Source organism: Oryzias latipes, chromosome 13 (genome assembly GCF_053564925.1).
Source record: "Oryzias latipes strain Hd-rR chromosome 13, Olatipes_Hd-rR_3.1".
Lineage (NCBI taxonomy): Eukaryota > Metazoa > Chordata > Actinopteri > Beloniformes > Adrianichthyidae > Oryzias > Oryzias latipes.
In genome coordinates this window covers 30,716,743-30,735,940 of record NC_136249.1, presented here as the reverse complement: position 1 = coordinate 30,735,940, position 19,198 = coordinate 30,716,743, and the positions used below count along the sequence as shown (strand labels likewise).

Sequence of the window (19,198 nt, the reverse complement as noted above, 5' to 3'; positions counted from 1 at the left end):
ATATGTTAGGTTGAACTTCAACCAAATTGGGGGGGGGCTAACATCTTGTTGAATCATCTGATCTAGAAAACATCTTATTCCGAGCAATGTACCTAATGAAACCACTTTTCCTTTTACTTTAGATATTTATTTTTTGGCAGGAGTTTTACTTGGGATAGTGAATAGTTTTGTTTCAGGTGACCTTGCTTGATTTGGAGAAACTAGAACATTTTTGGATTTATAGCCTAAATAATAAAATGTGTTATTTGAGTCTTATTTGAAGATGATTGTGGTTTATAAATGAGGATGGTTGGACTGTTGGCACCTAAAATATGATATATTGGGGGGGTACACATACTTTACAGACATAAAACACGGACATAATATTTGCAATCACTAGAACTATAGACCTTCTATATTTTTTTCTTGTTCTAAGAAATGCATTTTTCCAGTGTGACTGATGAAACAGATTACCAGTAAAAGCTGCCATGCTCAGGACAAAAGGGGGCATAACTGCGGCTCAGCGACAGAGGCAGGACATCGGCTCTGTTGATCCAAACTCCACCTGATTACTAATGAGGTATTGACCTATAAATGGCACTACAGAAATGACAGCTCCCAATATTGACCTTTAGCTGAGGAGTAAATATAAAGTGTCTCCCAAAGCTCAGCGTGGTTATGTGCCAACAAGTCAATACCCTGACTCCATTAGAGATGTTTGAGTAAAACATTAGCCGAATTAAAACACTCGCATTTGCTCAAATGATCATGTGAAGCAGGGAATGGAATGTTTCTGAATGCTAAAACAAGTCGAACTGCGGGGCCTGATGGAAATGTCCCCGGCAGATTGACTGAGATGTGCAGTCCGAGGCTCCGAAATTCGTCTGAGTGTTAATTGGAAACATAGCACAACTCCTTCCTCACTCAGGCGTGTCATTGGAAAGGAAATAAGCAGGAGCTGCAAAACACACAAAGGCACTGAAAAGGATAAAAAGGCAGCCCGTGTAGTAAGGCTGGAGCAGGCACATGATGCTAAGCATACATCTGACTGACGCAACACTGGAATGTTTACACAAACAAATAGCCTTTTGTTTCAAAAAGGCCTTCACAGCAAAAAGGCGATGTAAAATCCGTAGCATTAAAGACTGCGTCGATGAAAAATGTTTTTTTTTCTGAGAGAGGACATGTATTAAGAAAATCAGGCTCAAAAAGTATTTATGAATATTTATTTATTTAAATAGATGTAAATCAGGAGCAGATAAAAAATGTGTTTTGTGATGTAGGAAACAAGCTCCCTGCTCTGCTCCATTCCGATGCACTCACTTGTAGACGACTAGATCGACGTTCGTCTTTGTTTTCCTCGTCTGAGCTGGCATGTGGCTCAGAACTGTCCTGTCCAATATTGCTCTCCATTTTTGTCGCACCGCTAACGTTACGTTGGGGTAGTGGAAGAGCATGTAAACTGATGGTGACAGGAATGGGTTGCTCCGGCCCAACAGTCTCTCCCACAACTCAGAGGTGAATTCCTAATGAACTGCTGCCGCTCTGGAGAAAGTATGTTCCAGAAAGAGACACAGGCTTTTTAAATGTTGGCTAAAAATGGCTTACCATATTCCTCGGAGTATAAGTCGTTTTTTTTTTTTTTTTTTGCAGTTTGCCCGGGGGATGTAAATGGTACATGGCGTATACTTGTATAGCGCTTTTCTAATTTCCTCGAAAGCCCAAAGTGTGTGTGTAATTGATTGTTTTCACGCTTTAGGCTAAATTGCAAAACTAAGGTGCTCTGCAAGTCAGAAGGTGTGAAAAACTAATAGCTGTGGAAAGACGGTTAACAGAGTTTCATTTCTGCTCAAAAGAAATCGACTGAATGTTGATGCATTGCAGAGGTTCATTGCTGCACCGTCAATAACAGCGTTTTAGAGCGCCTACGAGCGTCCAGCACCCTACCCCCACCCCCTGACCTCCATTCCCCTGTTGGTCAGACTACAGCAAATCCGTAAAGCTCCCCAGCATCTCCATGGCGACAGGCCTCAGTCGAGCAGATGGCCTCAGTGCGGCGGGCGGCAATTACAGAGGGAGCGACGAGCAGAGGGGGGGGGGGGGGGGGGAAGAAAAAAAAAGTGGGTCAGGATCGGGGCGGGGGGGGAGAGCGGAGTCGACAACTCCAAGCGCCCTCTGCCTCAAGCTCAGCCATGCGCACACACACATGTGTGTTTATGCATCAGTGCGCCACTTCCCGGGCCTTCCCAGCAAAAACAAACACACCCCGCGCGCGCCCCCCCGCCAGTCATGAAGGATCAGCGGGGGGAGAATGATAAGCGGGGTAAGGGAGACCCGGAAGTGGAAGGAACAAGAAACAAAGCTGGAAAAACTTTAGGGTTTAACCTACAAATTTCAAACCAGAGCCATCTTTTTGTTTTTTTTAGATATATATATAATTTCAACAAAAATAAATTTATGAAAAATGAAAGTCTGTTCTGCCATGAGGTGAGACACGGTCCTCCATCCCATCTCAGCCAGGACCCACTGGGCGTAGAGGATCTAATTGAACTTCATTACTCAAATTAAAGTCAGCCTCAATTAAATTAGTCTAACAGACAATGTGATCTTTAGCACACAGAGCTTTTAAATCAATTTGCCTTTTTCGTCACATGTTGTCGGATCTTTACAGTTTTTAACGCGAGCGGCGTGTTTGACGTTGGCCTTAATGGAGTCGGTGTGATGGGGAGATTTGTTGGCTTTCGACACCGAAGGGAAAAAAAAAGGCCTAATGAGCTGGAAAAAATTTTAATGAACTTTTATTTGCACAAGTCTTTTCCTTCCAGGGAGCAAGTTCTAGTCAGAACTGAAGCCAAGAACACTATTTCAGGACAAAGCAGAATCCCCCTTGGCGTGTAGCTTTATGCTGGAGCGGCGTGCTGACTCTCAACTCCTGCAGGGTCTGCATGTAAATCTCGACTCTGTCGTTCTTCTTTTCCTTTTCGAATTTGTTATTCCCCCACAGAACTTAAGAGGGAAGGTACTATCTTTAAATCCATTCAGCAAAACAGTTTGAAAATCTGCAGCCTGAGGGCTATGAGTCTGCAGGCTGTGAGATGAAGAAATGGGGGGGTTGAGAAGTCTCTCTGCTGTATTAAAGGACATCTGTATCAACTTTCCAAGACATTTGTTTCTCTTTAGCTTCCATTTCTTTTTACTTTCCATTTTATAATGCTAACAAAGGGAGAACAGAACGCTGGGAACGATTACAGGTCCCTGCATCCATATCGCATAAATATTTACTGGAGCTCGATGGGATGCGAGCAGAAAACGAAGTGAGGAGAAGAAATGCGACTGGAGTGAGGATAAGCAAAGACACGGTTCACTCTGTGCGGCCAAGAGCTACCGCGGTATGGGGTCACTGAGTGGGTGTTCCTGCAACCACTTGTATCTGCATAACTTATCGCCGCACAAAATGTTGGAGCTCATATGGTCAACACGTGTCCCCCCCGCCCAACCTTCTGCCGCTCTGGCCCGACGTGATATTTGGCATCTTAGGAAGGACAAAACGGCCCTTCCTGATCGCTTTACCGGTAACAAAGCCCCCCATCCGAATTCCTGACTGGTTAGTTCCACTCGCAGCGCCAGAGCCAAGACAGACGTGTGCTGGCAGAGGGAAAGCTCCCATGTGGAAACCCCTGGCAGAAGTCGTTCAGCTGGAAGACGGAACGTGAGGAAGAAGAGAGGGAAAATGGGGGACAGGGCAGGCATTTCACATGCAGAGCTAGTCTGCATAGGAAATATTTACCTCCGAGGGAAAATAACACAAAAAAAATAACCCAGATAAAATGTCAATGCCAACTGGTAATATGAATGAGGTCAGCTGTGACCCAAATCTATCTAGCTTTTCTTTTTTACTTCTGAACCATGCCAGCCTTTTCTCTGCCTTAAAACCACCACTTTGCATGTAATGCATTAAACATTAACCTGGAAAGAAGAACAGTAAATGTCTTCTTTTTTCCCTTTTATAACTACAACATGGGAGATGAGCATCTGTTAGGCTGACTTTTTATCTTGTGAAAACTAACCTGACGTGGAAAAACACAAATACCGCTAGTTTAAAAAAGACGTGGTTTTAAATAAAGTTCTTTCATTAAAAACATTTTTTTTAAATACAAGCATTCCATCACTGACCCTTGTTTCCCCATTTGTAACGATAGGATTTAGGCCCTATGGTTGCAAACGACAGCTGAAAACCACCATATTTTATGTGTAGAGCTAGAAAAAGTATACAAATACTCGGATAACCGCATCCTCTTCAAAAAAAAACAGATACAGATATTTGTGAGTTTTGAGATCACTGATTTGCAATCTTTAGATACATATTAGTAAGTATAGTACAGTTTAGGCTACATAATTGAATTGGTTAGTTCAAAAGGGGCCCAAGTCCAAGAGGTTTGTTTTTCCAGGAAATGATTTTAATTGCATATCTTAAAGGGAGGCTACACCAACTGATTAATACTTTACACAGATTTAGCACCAGTTCATAGCTTACAAATGCTATAATATGAAGCACCTCACTTTTATCATTTCGGAGGACTAGCAAACTAAAGTCTCTGGACTTGGGCCCTTCTTGAATTAAACAGGGGCGCTGCCATGATTGGTTAACTAGTGCTCCCATCTATGGGATAAAGCTAAACCCATGCAAGAGAGGCCCAAGTCCAGGAATTTTGCACGTAATGCATTTTAAATGTCAAGCATAGTCAATACATTACAACGGACTTGGGACTTTTTTGCACATAATCACGTAGCTTTTCCCTTGAAGACTATAGAACATATAATATCTCGATTTTGAAAAACTGTAGACTTGGGCCCCTTTTGAACTAACCGATTCAATTATCGCTCTAAAATGGCATAACAATGGATTTCATAAATAAAAAAAACATATAGTCAACATTTTGATTGAATGTAATGATATAATAACAAGTTCTTATTGAATAATTAGAAAGAATTGTGGTTTTATCTGACTCGATCTTGTATCATGAATCGAATCTGATCGCCACCAAAGTAACGATCCACAGTAATAATGTTGTCAACATGATAGCAAAAGGGGCGTGGCAAATGTTAGCATTAGTTACTAAGGAACTCTGATTTTAACGCAGATTTTGGTAGACGTACTTATACACCTAAAAAAACTAACAAAAAACTGTTAGACTGATGGACACAGAGGGCAATAGCTGATTTTCTTTTTAAGCAGATAAATAAATAGGATTGCAGGCAAAATGCACACTTTTAAAAGAATAGTTAAAAACTTTGCTCCTTAATGCCTGTTGCTATAAATATGCAACAAACCAATTCAGATCCAAAATTACCTAAATTTAACATCTACTTAAAAGCAAAAACACGAGGGATTTCTTTTTCATAGCTGAAAATAAACTATAGAAAGAAATAAGATGTTCATAAAAATCTGCCTACGAGCACAAAACCAGATAATTATATGACAACTGTAAAATTCAAATTTCACTTTGTTTATTGAGCACCTCAAAGTCCCTTCTATACTGTAGGCTTTATCCCTTTTATGACGAAGCTTTAGTTTCTAGTGTTGACTTTCTTTCTACTATCGTAACTCGTTTACACAATCATCGTAATTCCAACTGATGTGGAGATATGCGCTGATAAGGAACACTTGATGAAGTGTTTACGTAATTAACACAAATTAGCTAATTTTTGTCATGGAGAAAAGCGACTTTTCACCGACATGCAACACTTTACGTTAGCAATGTTGGTGCAAAGCCGATAGGAGAAGCGGCTTTTCTCCACATCCGAAACTGCTGTTTTCCGTTGATCATGTAAATGAAGAGTTTCAGAACGTCAACGTGTCTTATTTAGGAGTCGCTGGCAACATCTCTGGCGTTAAAGGGTAAATAAGTATATAATCCCCCATACTTGCACATTAAACAAACAGAAACAGTTCATTACATGGGAAAATGGGAAACAGTGTTGAACAGCAATAGAATGAATGCACTGGGCGGAAATGGAAAGGAAAGGAATGACTTCAATCCAATGTCAGGATTAGGCAGGACAAGAAAAAACGACTGAAACAGCAGAACAGGTGTGACATGTTTAACGTTTTATTTGGTCAGAATAAGTGGGATTTCTATGGGTAAAGCACAAGAAGGGAAATGAACAAATTTTTATTGACCCGTTCGATATATTATGTGGTGAGGCGGGTGCTAATGTGTGGTGAATATGTTCCAGTCTTTTGAAAGCTAAACCAGTGGGCAGCAAAAACTGCACTGCATTCATTTGCATAATGTTTTAAAACTTTTTGTTGTTGTCTTTTGTCATTTCGCATTGAAATGCCCGTCTTTCCACAGTCCTGCTGTCAGATGATTAAGTTGGATCACCACAACGGCAGAAGCTTTAATGTATGCATGTCGAGGGTTTAGAGGGGGGCCGTGCTGACGCATGCACACCTAGTCAGTTACAGCAGTTACAGCTCCAGATACAGAAAGCTTTTCCCTCACTTTGAGGAGGGGCTTGTGACTACTCATCTCAATTTAAAAAAAAGACTCAATGCTCCTTTTTATCTGCTGATATCCAGATCCGGAGAAAGCAGGTGAAACGAGGCTAATGCAGGAAGACGTTTGGCACGTCTGATTTACCTAAGCTTGAGTGAAACAGCTCAAACTAAGAAAGAAAAGGTGGAGATGACCTCAATATTACCAAGAATAAAGAAGACCTGACAAACGCAAAGTGTGCTGTGAAAAGCTCGTGTGTATACCACTGAAATGCCTTCGGAGTTATTTTTCGAAGTTGCTCGTCGCGGGGAAAAGAGAGGCACGCTGGGAAAATATGAGCTGACCTGTTATCAGTCATATTTGGCTGGTGTGTCTCCCCAGGACGAAGAGGAGCTTCGCTGCAGCACCCTGGGAGCTTAGAGATACGTCAGGGAAAAGAAATAAACCTGTGTTTGTGTTTTCTAAGCAGCCCTCCGCTTCATTATACCACCAGCACTGTTGCTGCCCCCCTCCCTACTAACTCCTATTTACATCCACGCCGTTGCTTTGAAGCACGGTCGGCTCCCGGAGAGATATCAGCGGGGAATATTAAATGAGCGAACACCATCACTCATTTAAAAAGGGAAACATCTCATGAAACAAACCCCCTTTTGTATCAAGCGTGAACCAAGCCAGCTCTCAAAGGCAGAGCGAGGAAACTGGAGAGAAGGCAGGGGGGGGGGGGACAAACCAGTATTAGAAACTATAAAGATATTGAAAAGAAAAGAGAGTTCTAGCTTTAGATCAGCTCTGAGGATGCTGGGAGACTGAGTGCTGTGTCACTATGAGGGATTTTTCATGACGGTGAACACAAACTGCTGTGGAATTGAAGCCCCTTTTCGTCTGACTGCCTTCTGCCGATTCTTGAGGACATTCATGAGTGGATGTGTAGTTCCATGGGTCGACAGAAGGCCCCGAATGAAATGATCTTTAATAACAACATGGACATCCAAATGTGGGATGTACAAGGACAGTCCAGCACACTTGGATTAGATGGATGGGGACTAGAGCAAAAATGTAAGCTTTTATTTGGTTTGTTTCACTTTCTCACTGAACAGCCACACTGCCTTAAAACGTTGTGCAGTTTTTCAATTGTTTTTATTCTTTCTATTTGCTGGACAGGACAGAAATTACCATTCAGTTACAACGGCGCCTTAATTGAGAGAATTCCTCCATAGTCTTAGTCAGAGTCACTACCGCGCAGAGGCAGGTTCATGTCAGTCTGTCGCAGGGCATTTACACTTTCAACTGTGGGAGGAGAATATGAAAACCTTAAAAAAAAGGGCCGGCCCGGTAGTTGAACCAGAACTTTCTCTCTGTGAGCTGAGAGTGCAGCCCCAGTTGAAGAAGAAACATGCGCAGTTTGGTTAGTCTTCTGACTTGATAAGTGTCTTCACCCCATCCTTATACCACATTACCAGATGAGGCATTCTGTAACCTTTTCATGATTGACACTGGGCGTGGAAGAGCGGTCAACCTCCTAGCGGAGGGTCACAGGTTCTGTTCCCGCCTTTCCCATGTGTTGAAGTGCTCTTAGGCAAGACACTGAACACCACATTGCTCCTGGTGGTTATAGGTTGGCGTCATCAGTGTCTGTGTCCATAGGTGAATAGGACTGTGACTGTTAAGGAATGCTTTACTCTTTTTTTATACATTCACAATGCATACAGCTTGAAAAACCTCCGTTGTGGATCGTCCGTTAAAATTCACACTGTGGTAAGTTCCAACAGGGTTCACTTGCGAGGAAACTGTTCAGGTGAGCTTTCACAGCTGCCAAACATGGATGGCGCACTATTCATGGAAGCAAACCTTGGTGAAGACCAAGCAGGAAAGTGTTAGGCTCAGTTAAGTTGAGTTATTTTCGCTCAAATGTCCAGAAAGTAAGAAGAAATGACACTGACACCAAGACAAATGATTATTTTTGCATTTTATTCCAATATATTGAACGTTTGTTGCCATTTTATCATACTTAACCTGCAAAACAATATGCCTTACCCCTTCTGAAGAACTGCTGCAAATTTCCTTAAGATTTACAACACCATCTTGCCACATTTTAAGTTCACGCTTCCCATTTAGCACCAGCGGGTAACCATTAACTGGAGATAACTGTAATTTATCAACATAAAACGTGCATTTTGTGTCAGGCAACCCACACGAATGCACAGCCAGGCAGCAGCAAAGCTTGGGAGCCGGGGTGCTTCTGTCGTAGCGAGTTGCTCTTTGTTTGTTCCCATTATGTTTACAGTTCAGTTGCTCGCGTTTTATTTACCGTCATGTCAGATTAGCGTAGCTTTGAAACAATGAGAGCAGTGGGTGTTTGGGCAGATTCTCCTTCTGCCACACTGGCTTCGGGGCAAGGCAGTGATAACAAGAAATGTTTGCACATCAGTGTCAGAAATACTTGAATTATTCAAGGTTATATACTGCTTTCTTTTAGTACTTTGCTCCAAAAAGTCTGGTTTTTTTTTAACTGTTCAAAAGGTTTGCCAAGCTCTGAAAGATCCTACCTTCTGTTTTTAAACGCCCACTCTGATGAAAATTGTGTTTTTTGTGTCGGATGGTGTTGATGGAGGACGCTTTTCTCGTCTGAGCTGGCATCTGGCTCAAAACTGGACGGCTGGATAGCTCCAATATTACTCGCCATTTTTGTTGCACCAGTAATGTTAGGTTGGATATGCAGGGGTGAGCTAGCGGAAAATACTTTGATTTTTTTTACCCATTTTTTGGTTAAAAAAATAAAAAAATAAAAATTGAGGAGGTTTAATGGAGTAAATATACTTTCTGGATGTCAGTGGTGCAGTCAGCATTCCATAATTCAATATACAATAATTTATTGTTAAAATAGACTATAATGGATGTGAGAAATTGTCTTTGCTACGTGTCCTTTCTTTTTGTTTTACAGTGAAAGTCTTGTTAAAAAAAAGCGAAGCCAGAATTGTATTGTTTTCAGGGACGAACCTGTTTCCGTTGTTTAATTTAAAGCCTTTGCTGGCGTAGTGTGTCAGCCAACTGCACTTATTTATCATTTTGACCTGAGACGGTGAAGGCAGAACTCCAGGCCAGCTCTTGTCAACAGACTGCAGAAGTCAGCACAAACTTCACCTGAGACAAACACGGCCGCAGCCTCAACTAGTCCATCAAGTTTGAAAAGCAGTCTGCCCCAACTACTCCACAAAGCCACCAGAGAAATACTTGGCTTACTCAAGAACAAAACAACCCATCCGGTGGAGGTTGGGGAGCATGCGGCACATACCACCGACTGCTGCAGCTCCTGTAGCATAGGTAAAACGTTAAACCGTGACCTTACAGGACCAGTCTTTTCCTCCCTGTGCACTTAACGGCTCCAAACGATTTCCCAGGATGCCTGGATTCCTAAAAGGAGGCACATCAGCCCAGATGCCTGTTGAAAATTGATTGTTCAGGCAGTCCCACGCGGGGGGCTGGAGCTGGGCCGATCATTTCTGCTGCACTTTAAAGACGTGCAAGAGAGAGAGTGGGAAGGCTGAGGAGTTATCCGCTCGCTCAATCCCTGATCAGCACATGAATAAATGCCCCAGACTCAATGAGCCAAGAGTGACACGGCCGTATGGTTCCTGCTTTTGAAGCAAAAAGTCCAAAAGGGCAGAAAAAAAGCATGAAAAACGACGACAGAATACATGACAGAATGGAAAAAAAGCTCAGAAAACAAACTCAATGTGGTTTTAAGCAATTTGGGTTGAACCTAAAGAAGAAACGATGCAGAGAAACTCGCATTCAAAACCGTCCCTCTTCAGCAACGACGTCTCATTCATTACAACATATAACACAAAGAAAAACACAAAGCAAACGTAGTCGGTCAATTCCTTTCTTAATCTCAAAAGCAGTAGTACAATTTAACCATTTAATCCCTTGACGAGGATCAGTTAAGTAAGAAAAAGACTCGACAGATTAATGCCAAATCAGAAAAGCTCAAGGCTAGATTTGAGCCCCATTATTGATTTTCCTTTGCCTCAGTATGCTGATACTGCGATTTGACTGAAAGCAGAGATGAATTTCAATGGCTGCAAGTAAAACTGCTGTTCTGTCTTGATCCAACAGCAAAAGAGCGACAGACATTTGAAAGAAAATACTGTAGAGTGGAAATATTCTCCATCGCTAAAGCGATTGATAACCTTGACAGAAGCTATTATCCAAAGAAGTTAGAGAAGCGGCTGGGTCAAACACAAGAAGATTTGAAGATCTGGTCAAATAGATTTTTATTTTTTTCAAAAAGGCAACACCATCCTCTAAATCAGTGTTTTTCAACTAGTGTGCTGCAGCACACCAGCATGCCGTGGGAAATTGCCCTCATTAACAGATCTAAAAACATTAACCATCTCCAGGATATCAGCTCTTTGGTTATCCAAACAGGCCCTGAAAAAACACTGAGTAGTTAGGAATATGAAAGATCGTAAAATATTTTTTTCTATGTGTTTATTTGATTAAATTAAAGACATTTTGATAAGAATGACGGTACCACGATTTAGCCGCAGCTACAGCTGTGTTAGGAAAAGTCCCGCCCCTTTAACTGTATCCACCAATCATTCTTGGAGTCTTAATCACACGTCATCAGTCTGACCAATCGGAAGTGGTTAAAGTCTTCACTTCCTTGTTCTGATTCTGCTTATAAAGTCTTAAAGTTCTAACAAAATTACCAGCTAAAGCTTGTCTTTAGTGGTGTAGCTTTCCACAGAATCCGGTATCAGACCGTGAACAAAACAATGAAGCTCAGAGACGCGAGTCTGTCTGCCTTGGGCGGCTGTTTGCACTACATCTCCCATGAGGCATTGGGTTAAAGTGACAGCGTCTCAGCGCACAATGAGTCTTCTTTCACGTCTTGAAACCACAACAAACACAGATCAGACAGTTTTTAAATCTTCTAACTTAACTTTTATTACATCTTTTAGAAAAAACAGCTGCAGCTTCCAGCTTTTTCTGCCACAATTATCACAAAAATGCATGTGAGATTGAGGAGGGGCTGTAGATCAATACAAACTATGAGTTTCTTCTTATTTTAATTTTATTTTTATTTTTTATGCTGGTGTGCCGCTTGATTTTTTTCAAGGTTAACGTGTGCCGTGACTCAAAAAAGGTTGAAAAACCCTGCTCTAAATTAATGACCAAGCTACACTTTCCTGTCTCATTTCAGCCATGTGTTTTGATGAGGATTTGCTAAAGAGCTGACAGCCCAACTGAAATGAGCAAAACGCTGTTTGAGATGAAATTGGAGCGGCCAAGTGCCTCTATTAGTTCTTACGGCAAAAGCGGAGCCTAATCTCCTGTCAGCTCCCTCGAGTTGGTCTCCCAGGACGGCAGCGCTCCCACCCATCCATCACCTCAGCGGGGACCAAAGGGAAACTCCCCAAAGACCGCGGCTCAAAGTAATTTGCATTCAAACTAAAACCATCAAGGGCCAACAATCCCACAGTGACACTCTCCATTTCATTATAACACAACTGTCATCCGGGTAGAGGCGATAAATGCCATCGAGCGGCAATTACAGGTTTTATCCAAAAGAGAGAAAAATTAAATAAAATGAAAACGGAAGAGAATCAAAGGCCGACCTTGAGGAGACGGAAAAATACAACAGACGCAGGTGATGTCACAAGACGCACCTTTAATAGTCGCTTTCAAGCAGATGCAACGATTATCCAAGTAACATCCACTCCTGCACTGCACTCCCTTTGAAAACATCAGCACGGCTTAGTTAATTATGATTTTGTATCAAGATGATGAAAGAAAAATAGTTTTTGTGACTTTAAAGGTGATGTTTTATTGTTGAGGAAATTAGGCCTCAAGTTCAAGACTTCTTGAGTTTTTATTAGAACGGCAACATTCGTATTTATATCAATTAGAAATAGATCAACAGATGGGAAAGGAAGAGAAAGACTGCATTTAGTGACTGTGATATTTATGATTCAAAGCAGGAAAAACATGTTATTCATAGGATTTTATCATTACATCTGTTGATTGTAGTTTTTTCCAGGTTTTTTGAGGTAGGACTTCTGGTCTATACCATGCAGCACGGTAAAATTTTGGTGCCAAATTTTTCCCATTACCGGGCAAAGTTTTTACCAATATGTGCCAGTTGGGGGCAGTTGGTGAGGTTATGCACAAGTTGTTTACTGTTTCCGGGACAAAAACTCTGAAACAGCTTGGTAGCTTAGCGGAAGTGTGTCTAGTAGGTCATGGGTTTGAAACCACAGTTGGTTCATACTAGGGCTGCACGATATGAGGAAACCTCGCGATATGTGATATTAGAGATTAATATTGCGATAACTGTATAATTTGCGGTATATAAACAAATGAAAAAAATAAATATTTCATTGCAACAGTTCAAAAATTATACTCCAAATGACCCTCGTCGAGATAGGTGACAAACATCTAACATAATGCGATTGGTCAAATGCATAAAGAGATCTATTTTATTCGTTAAATGCTTCAACCTGCCATAAGGTTGTATTAAGGTTGTATTTACGATTTATTGCGATTTTTGCTGTCTTTTGCGATATGCATATTGCAGAGCTGGATATTGCGATAATGATAAATTTGCGGTATATTGTGCAGGCCTAGTTCATACTGTAGAACCTAAAAATGTAACCCTTCTTGTTTAAGATTAAGCATTGCAGTTTGGATATAGGGACATTTCCTCTACATGGTTATCGAGTGTTGCTGTGAGCAGCTTTGTCAGAAGATAAGTTAAATATGGGAAACTAATTTGAGTACCAAAACAGCGATTGCCATCTAACCAGGAAGTTATAGATAGTGTGATGCATTTGTGGCCGGAGCATTAATACCTATTACCCTTTCACACTGTCACCCCCCCTCGAAAGGTTGTGAAAAGTTTAATGAGTTCACTTGGTTTTGTTGGGCTAAGTATGAGTCCCAATTTCTTTATCAGGTGCTGTTCAGTTTGTAATCTCTAGCTTTTCTTCTAATACTAAAATCTGCAAAAACCAGGTTAATTGATCTTCTGGATTTTTTTATATTTCTAAAGACAAAGACATTTGTGTCCCAGCTTCAGTAACTTCTATTGACTGTATATAAGAACTGGACTGATTAGCCCCTCCCCCCTCACATTCCCAAACAAGAAGTACCTGCTGGCTCAAAATCCCATTAGCTTCTATTGAGAAATAAACCGTTATAACTCAGTCATCATTATGAAGTTATTGAAGTTATAAACTGGCCAATTGGATGCCTCAATAAAAGTATGTGGTCTCACACCAAACATTTGAAGCATTTGACAGATTTCATGAAGCCTGAATTCAGTGGTAGGGGTGTGCACGTCCAGCAAGCTAACTGGTGATTGCAGAGTGTTTGCTATAGAAATGTTAACTCAGACCAATCACTACTTGCTGAAGTTGTTTGGTTACCAAAAGGCCGGAAGCAGGTCATTCACTCAGTTTAGTTCTCATATACAGTTGATGGTAGCTTCTTAGTATGATTTTCCGTTTCATTCTTCAGACCAGGTTCTTCTACTTTGAAGTTAGTTTATCAAAACACAGTTGTGAGGTGACTTGTTCACAGTTGCAACACAAAAACCTTGGAGATACTGTTCAAAATAACCAAATAATGTTTGAAAATATCCAAGGATGAACCAACAGTCTTATTTGAACCCAACCAAAGAAAACTACAAAATTGTTACCCAATTGTTACCCAAGCTCCTCACTTTTATTAACCTTCAAAAAACCCTTAGATTGGTAGGTGCAGGTAAGATGGATGGAGGCCAAATGGGAGGTGAAGTTTCAATCCAAGTGATCATCTGTTCTGTATGATAAAACATTTCAGTTTGAAGGGAACATTTCAGATTGAGCAATGAGGTGCATGCAATGTTTTCTGGCAGGATCATATTGAGACATCAACTGTTGGCTCCTCCAACAATCTGTCCCCTTCCTGTATCAAAAGGGAACAAGGAAAAATGCTGCGGTCCGCTCAATGCAAAACATCAGTTTAAACAATATTAACCGCTCACGGCACCTCTGACTCCTCAATCAAAAGGTGATGCAAAACATCTCAAGAACAAAACTGGGTGGAAGCTTCAAATGAGATGAAATAAAAAACAAAACCCTTCAAATTAAAGATGTCTACCACAAGTCAGGGTTTGTTGTTAAATCAATGTGTTAGGTGTGCAATAAGCCAAAGAAATCAAGCAAAAAACATCAGTAGTCCACTTCAGGGACCCCACACAAGAAGGAAAACAGCAAAAACACAGTTTGAGGTCAGTGAAACAGAAACTGATGTGTGATGAAGCTTGCAGCCCATTTTTACAATGAAACCGTCTGGGGGCCTGGGTGAAAAACCCAACAAAGCTACACAATAAAGGTTTAGAAAAGCAGGAAAAACCACTATTAATGAAAATGTGAAATCAAAGTGTTTTGCTCATTTTAGTGTTGCTGAAGGTGCAAAGATAGTTAAAAGTAAATAATCCAAATCAGAACAAAAGTTCTGATTTGGATTTAAGTTTGGACTTTGCCTGGGTGAAGGTAATTTTTGTTTCAGTTTGACTTTTTTGCGTCCATTTGGTTTCTTACGTTGTAATTTTTATATATAAATTTCTTTGCTTACAATTTTTCCCAAACATTTGGTCTTTATTGGTCTCACCGGTTTGTATTCATTATCCTACTAAGCTGTTTTCATTACAGCCATGTTGAATTTTGTGGCTTTTTAAAATAAAGGAAAAGGGGAAATCTGTCATGATACAATAACAATTGACTCTGTCAAAGTTAATGTTGGTCTGAATGTAGACAAAGAAGTGAATTGAAAAGCATTGCAGACTGCTCTAACATTCTGTACTTTTTAGATCATAAAATGCATTGATGGTGATGACTTAATATTTACTGAAGGTGCAGACATATTTAAAGTCTATGGCTTTCATGATCTGGTACTTCCTAATGTTTTATTAGAATCCACCTGGAAAATCCCAGCTTTCAGCAGACATTCCAAGAGACAATCCCTAAAAGCCAGGTATTCTTCCTTCTCACAGATGTGTGTTAAATTGTTTCCTTGAAGAATTTGTATGCCACAATACTTTCTATTGTTTCAGTTAAGACCCCCCCCCCCCCCCATACACACACACACACATACACACGCACACACACATTGACTGTATGAGAACTGGACTGACCCCCTTTGACCTGGGTTGTACTAAAAACAGTTTATTTCCCTATGGATCAATAAAGTACTTCTATTCTATTCTATTCTAACCCCAAAGTGTTCAGAGTTGTAAAAACAATAAAAATAAAAAAATAAAAACTATTGTTAAAACTTAAAATAAGAAAAACTGTAACTGCTAGGGTGGCCAGTTACAATAGTTTTTTTTCTAGTGGTATGGGGGTCGATACTGGGGTCGCCCGGTCGATAGCTTCCGGTTCTGGCCGTCGACGTCGGCAGCCAGGTCCTCCTGTTCTCTATGGGTGACGTCACACTCACTCTGTCTAGTTCTCATATACAGTCAAAGGTAGAAACCCCCGTTGCTGGGGCCCCTTCATCAACTGTCTGCAGTCATCTAAATGAGAGGTTTCATTTAAAGGTGTTTGTTACAGATTCAGACTGAACAAGCATTCGAATTTCCAATACTTGCCAACTGCACACCGCGACTCATCCAGTTAATTTCCCAAATGCTAAGTCGAACCAAGATGAGGAATTAGAGCTGGAAAATCTCCTTCCACCAGGGCCCAGAGTGATTTGTGTATGAGCTGCTGCGGCACCAAGAGCCGCCCATGGAGCCGAGCCACAAACAGCCACCTGGTTACTAACCCAATTCAAACTCAATTAAATATCAGGCTGGAATACAGGAGAGACCGAGTGCTGATATAAGAACGTGGGAACAGAGCGGCTGTTATTATTCACACATCTATTATTCTCAATGTTCATTTGATTTGATGATCCATTTGGCAAGCTGCTGCAAATGTTTCTGCTTATGAATTTGGCATTGCCATGTTTCCTCAAATGGTTATTACCACCACAAGAGCAAATGGTTTTCCCCTGTGGAGGCCTGCAACAGGCAGCCACTTGTGCTGGTGGGGGGCCTCTCTTCACTTGGTTGTGCCGTGGTTAGAGAGGGGAGAGTCTGGCACATGTTGTGTATCAATTAGAGCCATCAAAGACAGCAGGGCATTTATGGCAACGCCCTTTGACCCCGAGGTGAAAGATCAAATTTTTGTTTTTGAATGTCGAACACCAAGGACCTCAACTAATGCTGCCTTTTTGTGAAGATGTGTTCACACGTGGATTAAGAAGTCACTTTTGATTTCAAGTTAGGCGAGAAGCGTGAAGCAGATTCACACAAGGCCTAGCTATGATGCCAAAACGATTGCGGCTTTGTGGCAGGGAGGATTTCCTGGATGCTGTAAGCGCAGATCTGGAGACATTTTCCCCACTCGTGACTGAACCGCTTCAAAAGCCTTTCTTCCATGAATCCCAAGGGAACCAGCTAATCCTGATCTTCTCCACAAGCAAAGGGATCATCTCAGTAGAAATCAAACAGGAGCTTTTGATCAAAGTATTCAATCAGTCTTAAGCGCATGACCCCACAAGGAGGCTCGCCGCCAAGAATGTCAACCGCCTGGTTTTTCTCAACCTCGGAGAAGATGCAAAAGAATGTTGGGAAACATCTTACAGGGGAAGGATTAAGGAGGAGGTTCATCTGTGAGATCATCGAGTCTCAGCGTATCAGAGAAAACCAAGCCTCCATCTGATATTCCTTGACCACACTTGACCCTCTTCCATCTCTCAAAATGGAGGCTCCAGCAGAACCAATCCAAACAAAACCTGGATACTATGAGCCTTGAAAGCACCCCGAAGCAACATCCGTGTCCTGCTGTGGGCGTGTGTTGTTTTCCAATTAGAGGCCGTCAATAAAGCCTGAATAATGATGTATCTTCCGATAAGTGGACCAGGCTTAATAAGCCCGTTTAAATAATTAGCTCCATTCGGGGAAGCTTCGATGTCAGGATGATCAATGTCAAAAAGATCAGACCAATCATCAGTTATCAAGCACCGGTGGATGCCATCATCACACACACACACACAGACACACACTGGATGAGGTGACTGGAAGAAATGTCTTCACATTCATCGTTTGACAGGAAACCAACCATCGCTAAGGTGCATCATCTACGTGATCTTCGACTTTTATTTTCATTCTTCAAATAAATGACAGGAAAACTGAAGGCTGTGGGCCCCCAAGACTCACTCACACTGCCATCTGCCTGTTGGCCCCGTAACTTCACTGTTTGGCAGCCAAATAAGTATTCTGCAGCCGTTTTCCGTGGGCTGGATTCTCAGGGACCAAACAGTTTGCAGTTGTCTCCTGCGCGCATCATGCACACATCTTGTTGCAAAACCGTGCAATCAAATCGACCTGCACCTCTGTGCATCTATCAAACGTCAGTCAATGGAAGTCCTCATGCACGCACGCACGCACGCACACGCACACAGAGCAGGGAGGTCATGGTGAAAACAAGACAGATGCTGCAGCTTACCTTGAACGTGCAGCGCCAGCAGGAGCGCCCACAGCCCCACACATCGCGCCATGGCTCCTCAACTATCCGGGGGTCTTGGCTGATAACCTGAGACTGAGCGGACGACTGGGGAGGGGGGGTGGACTCAAAGGCGACAAAGACCACGCATGCAACTTCTGCAAATCCCACTCCGTCCAAAGCTCGACTTCCCCTTCGCGGCGCAGCAGCGGGAGACTTTGTCGAAACTAGGAGGATGATCGGCGGTGCGCGGGTCCGTGCCAAAGCATCAATTTCACGACTGCGGGCGGCGGATCCCTTTGGCTTGAGTTTGCGCTGAGGAGAGCCTGGCTGCGTCCAGATCCAAGAAGCTGATCTAGATGAGCGCAGTGGGTGAGAGCAGGGAGTGTGGAGTTTTCATCAGAGGAGCTCCGGCAGTTTAATCATGTAGCCTTTGTTGCTCCATCCAGCGCTGCGTCTTTCTGTCTTTCTCTCTCTTTCTCTCTCTCTCTCTAGTGTTGTGGATGAGGGGTAAAGTGGGTGGGATGTCCTCAATCGATGCTGCGTTGGGAAGTTTCCAACACCAGGAGAGTTACCTCCAAGGGTCGCCTGCTTTCGCCTCGTTCTCTTCAGCAGCGCAGCTTCACTTGTCCAACTTCCCAAATTCCCTCCGGTCTGCGGCGGGAACTAGGTGGCGGTGGGGAGGCGGGAGAAGTTCACGCAACTTCGGAACGCAGATGCACGTCTCTATTGTCGATCCCGGTTGATAAAAGAAGAGCGTCGCTGGTCCGGCGGTGCGCGCAGCCCTGCGGATCTGTCTCCACACTGTTTCAACTGGCTTTGGAAGAGATCGGGGTCGGTGACGTTGTGTAGGGGGAGGAGCCTGGATTATCCCGGAAAAAAAAGAAAGAAAAGTAGCTCACCGCCACCCCCTCCCCGGGAAGGGATCCCTAACTTTCCTTTGTGGCTTGAAATAAATCTGTGCGTAAAGGACACGTTGGTGGGAAAATAAATAAAAAATGATGTTTTTTAAAAAAGGACACGTTGGTGGAGAGACTGATAGGGAGTCTAGGACGACTACAGTCGCCAGGTGAAGAAGTCATGGTGGAATATGGGGGGGGGGGGTAGTAAATAGCACTCAAAGGAGGAAAATAACCTTTTATTTTAAATTTTTCACTGCTTCAGGAGTAAAAATCAAAATCT

At 42.2% G+C, this 19,198-nt stretch overlaps 1 protein-coding gene across 12 annotated transcripts in view; it reads right to left on the bottom strand.

Annotated features, from left to right (window-relative positions):
- Nucleotides 1–18,910, bottom strand: part of nectin1b (nectin cell adhesion molecule 1b) — a 216,925-nt gene extending 198,015 nt beyond the window's left edge. For all 12 annotated transcript variants that reach the window (XM_078929723.1, XM_078929722.1, XM_078929724.1 and 9 more), the window contains exon 1: nucleotides 18,020–18,910. In XM_078929723.1, the coding sequence (XP_078785849.1) occupies nucleotides 18,020–18,071 (52 nt within the window). In that variant the 5' untranslated portion in view covers nucleotides 18,072–18,910. The remainder of the gene's footprint in view (nucleotides 1–18,019) is intronic.
- Between the last annotated feature and the right edge of the window lie 288 nt (nucleotides 18,911–19,198).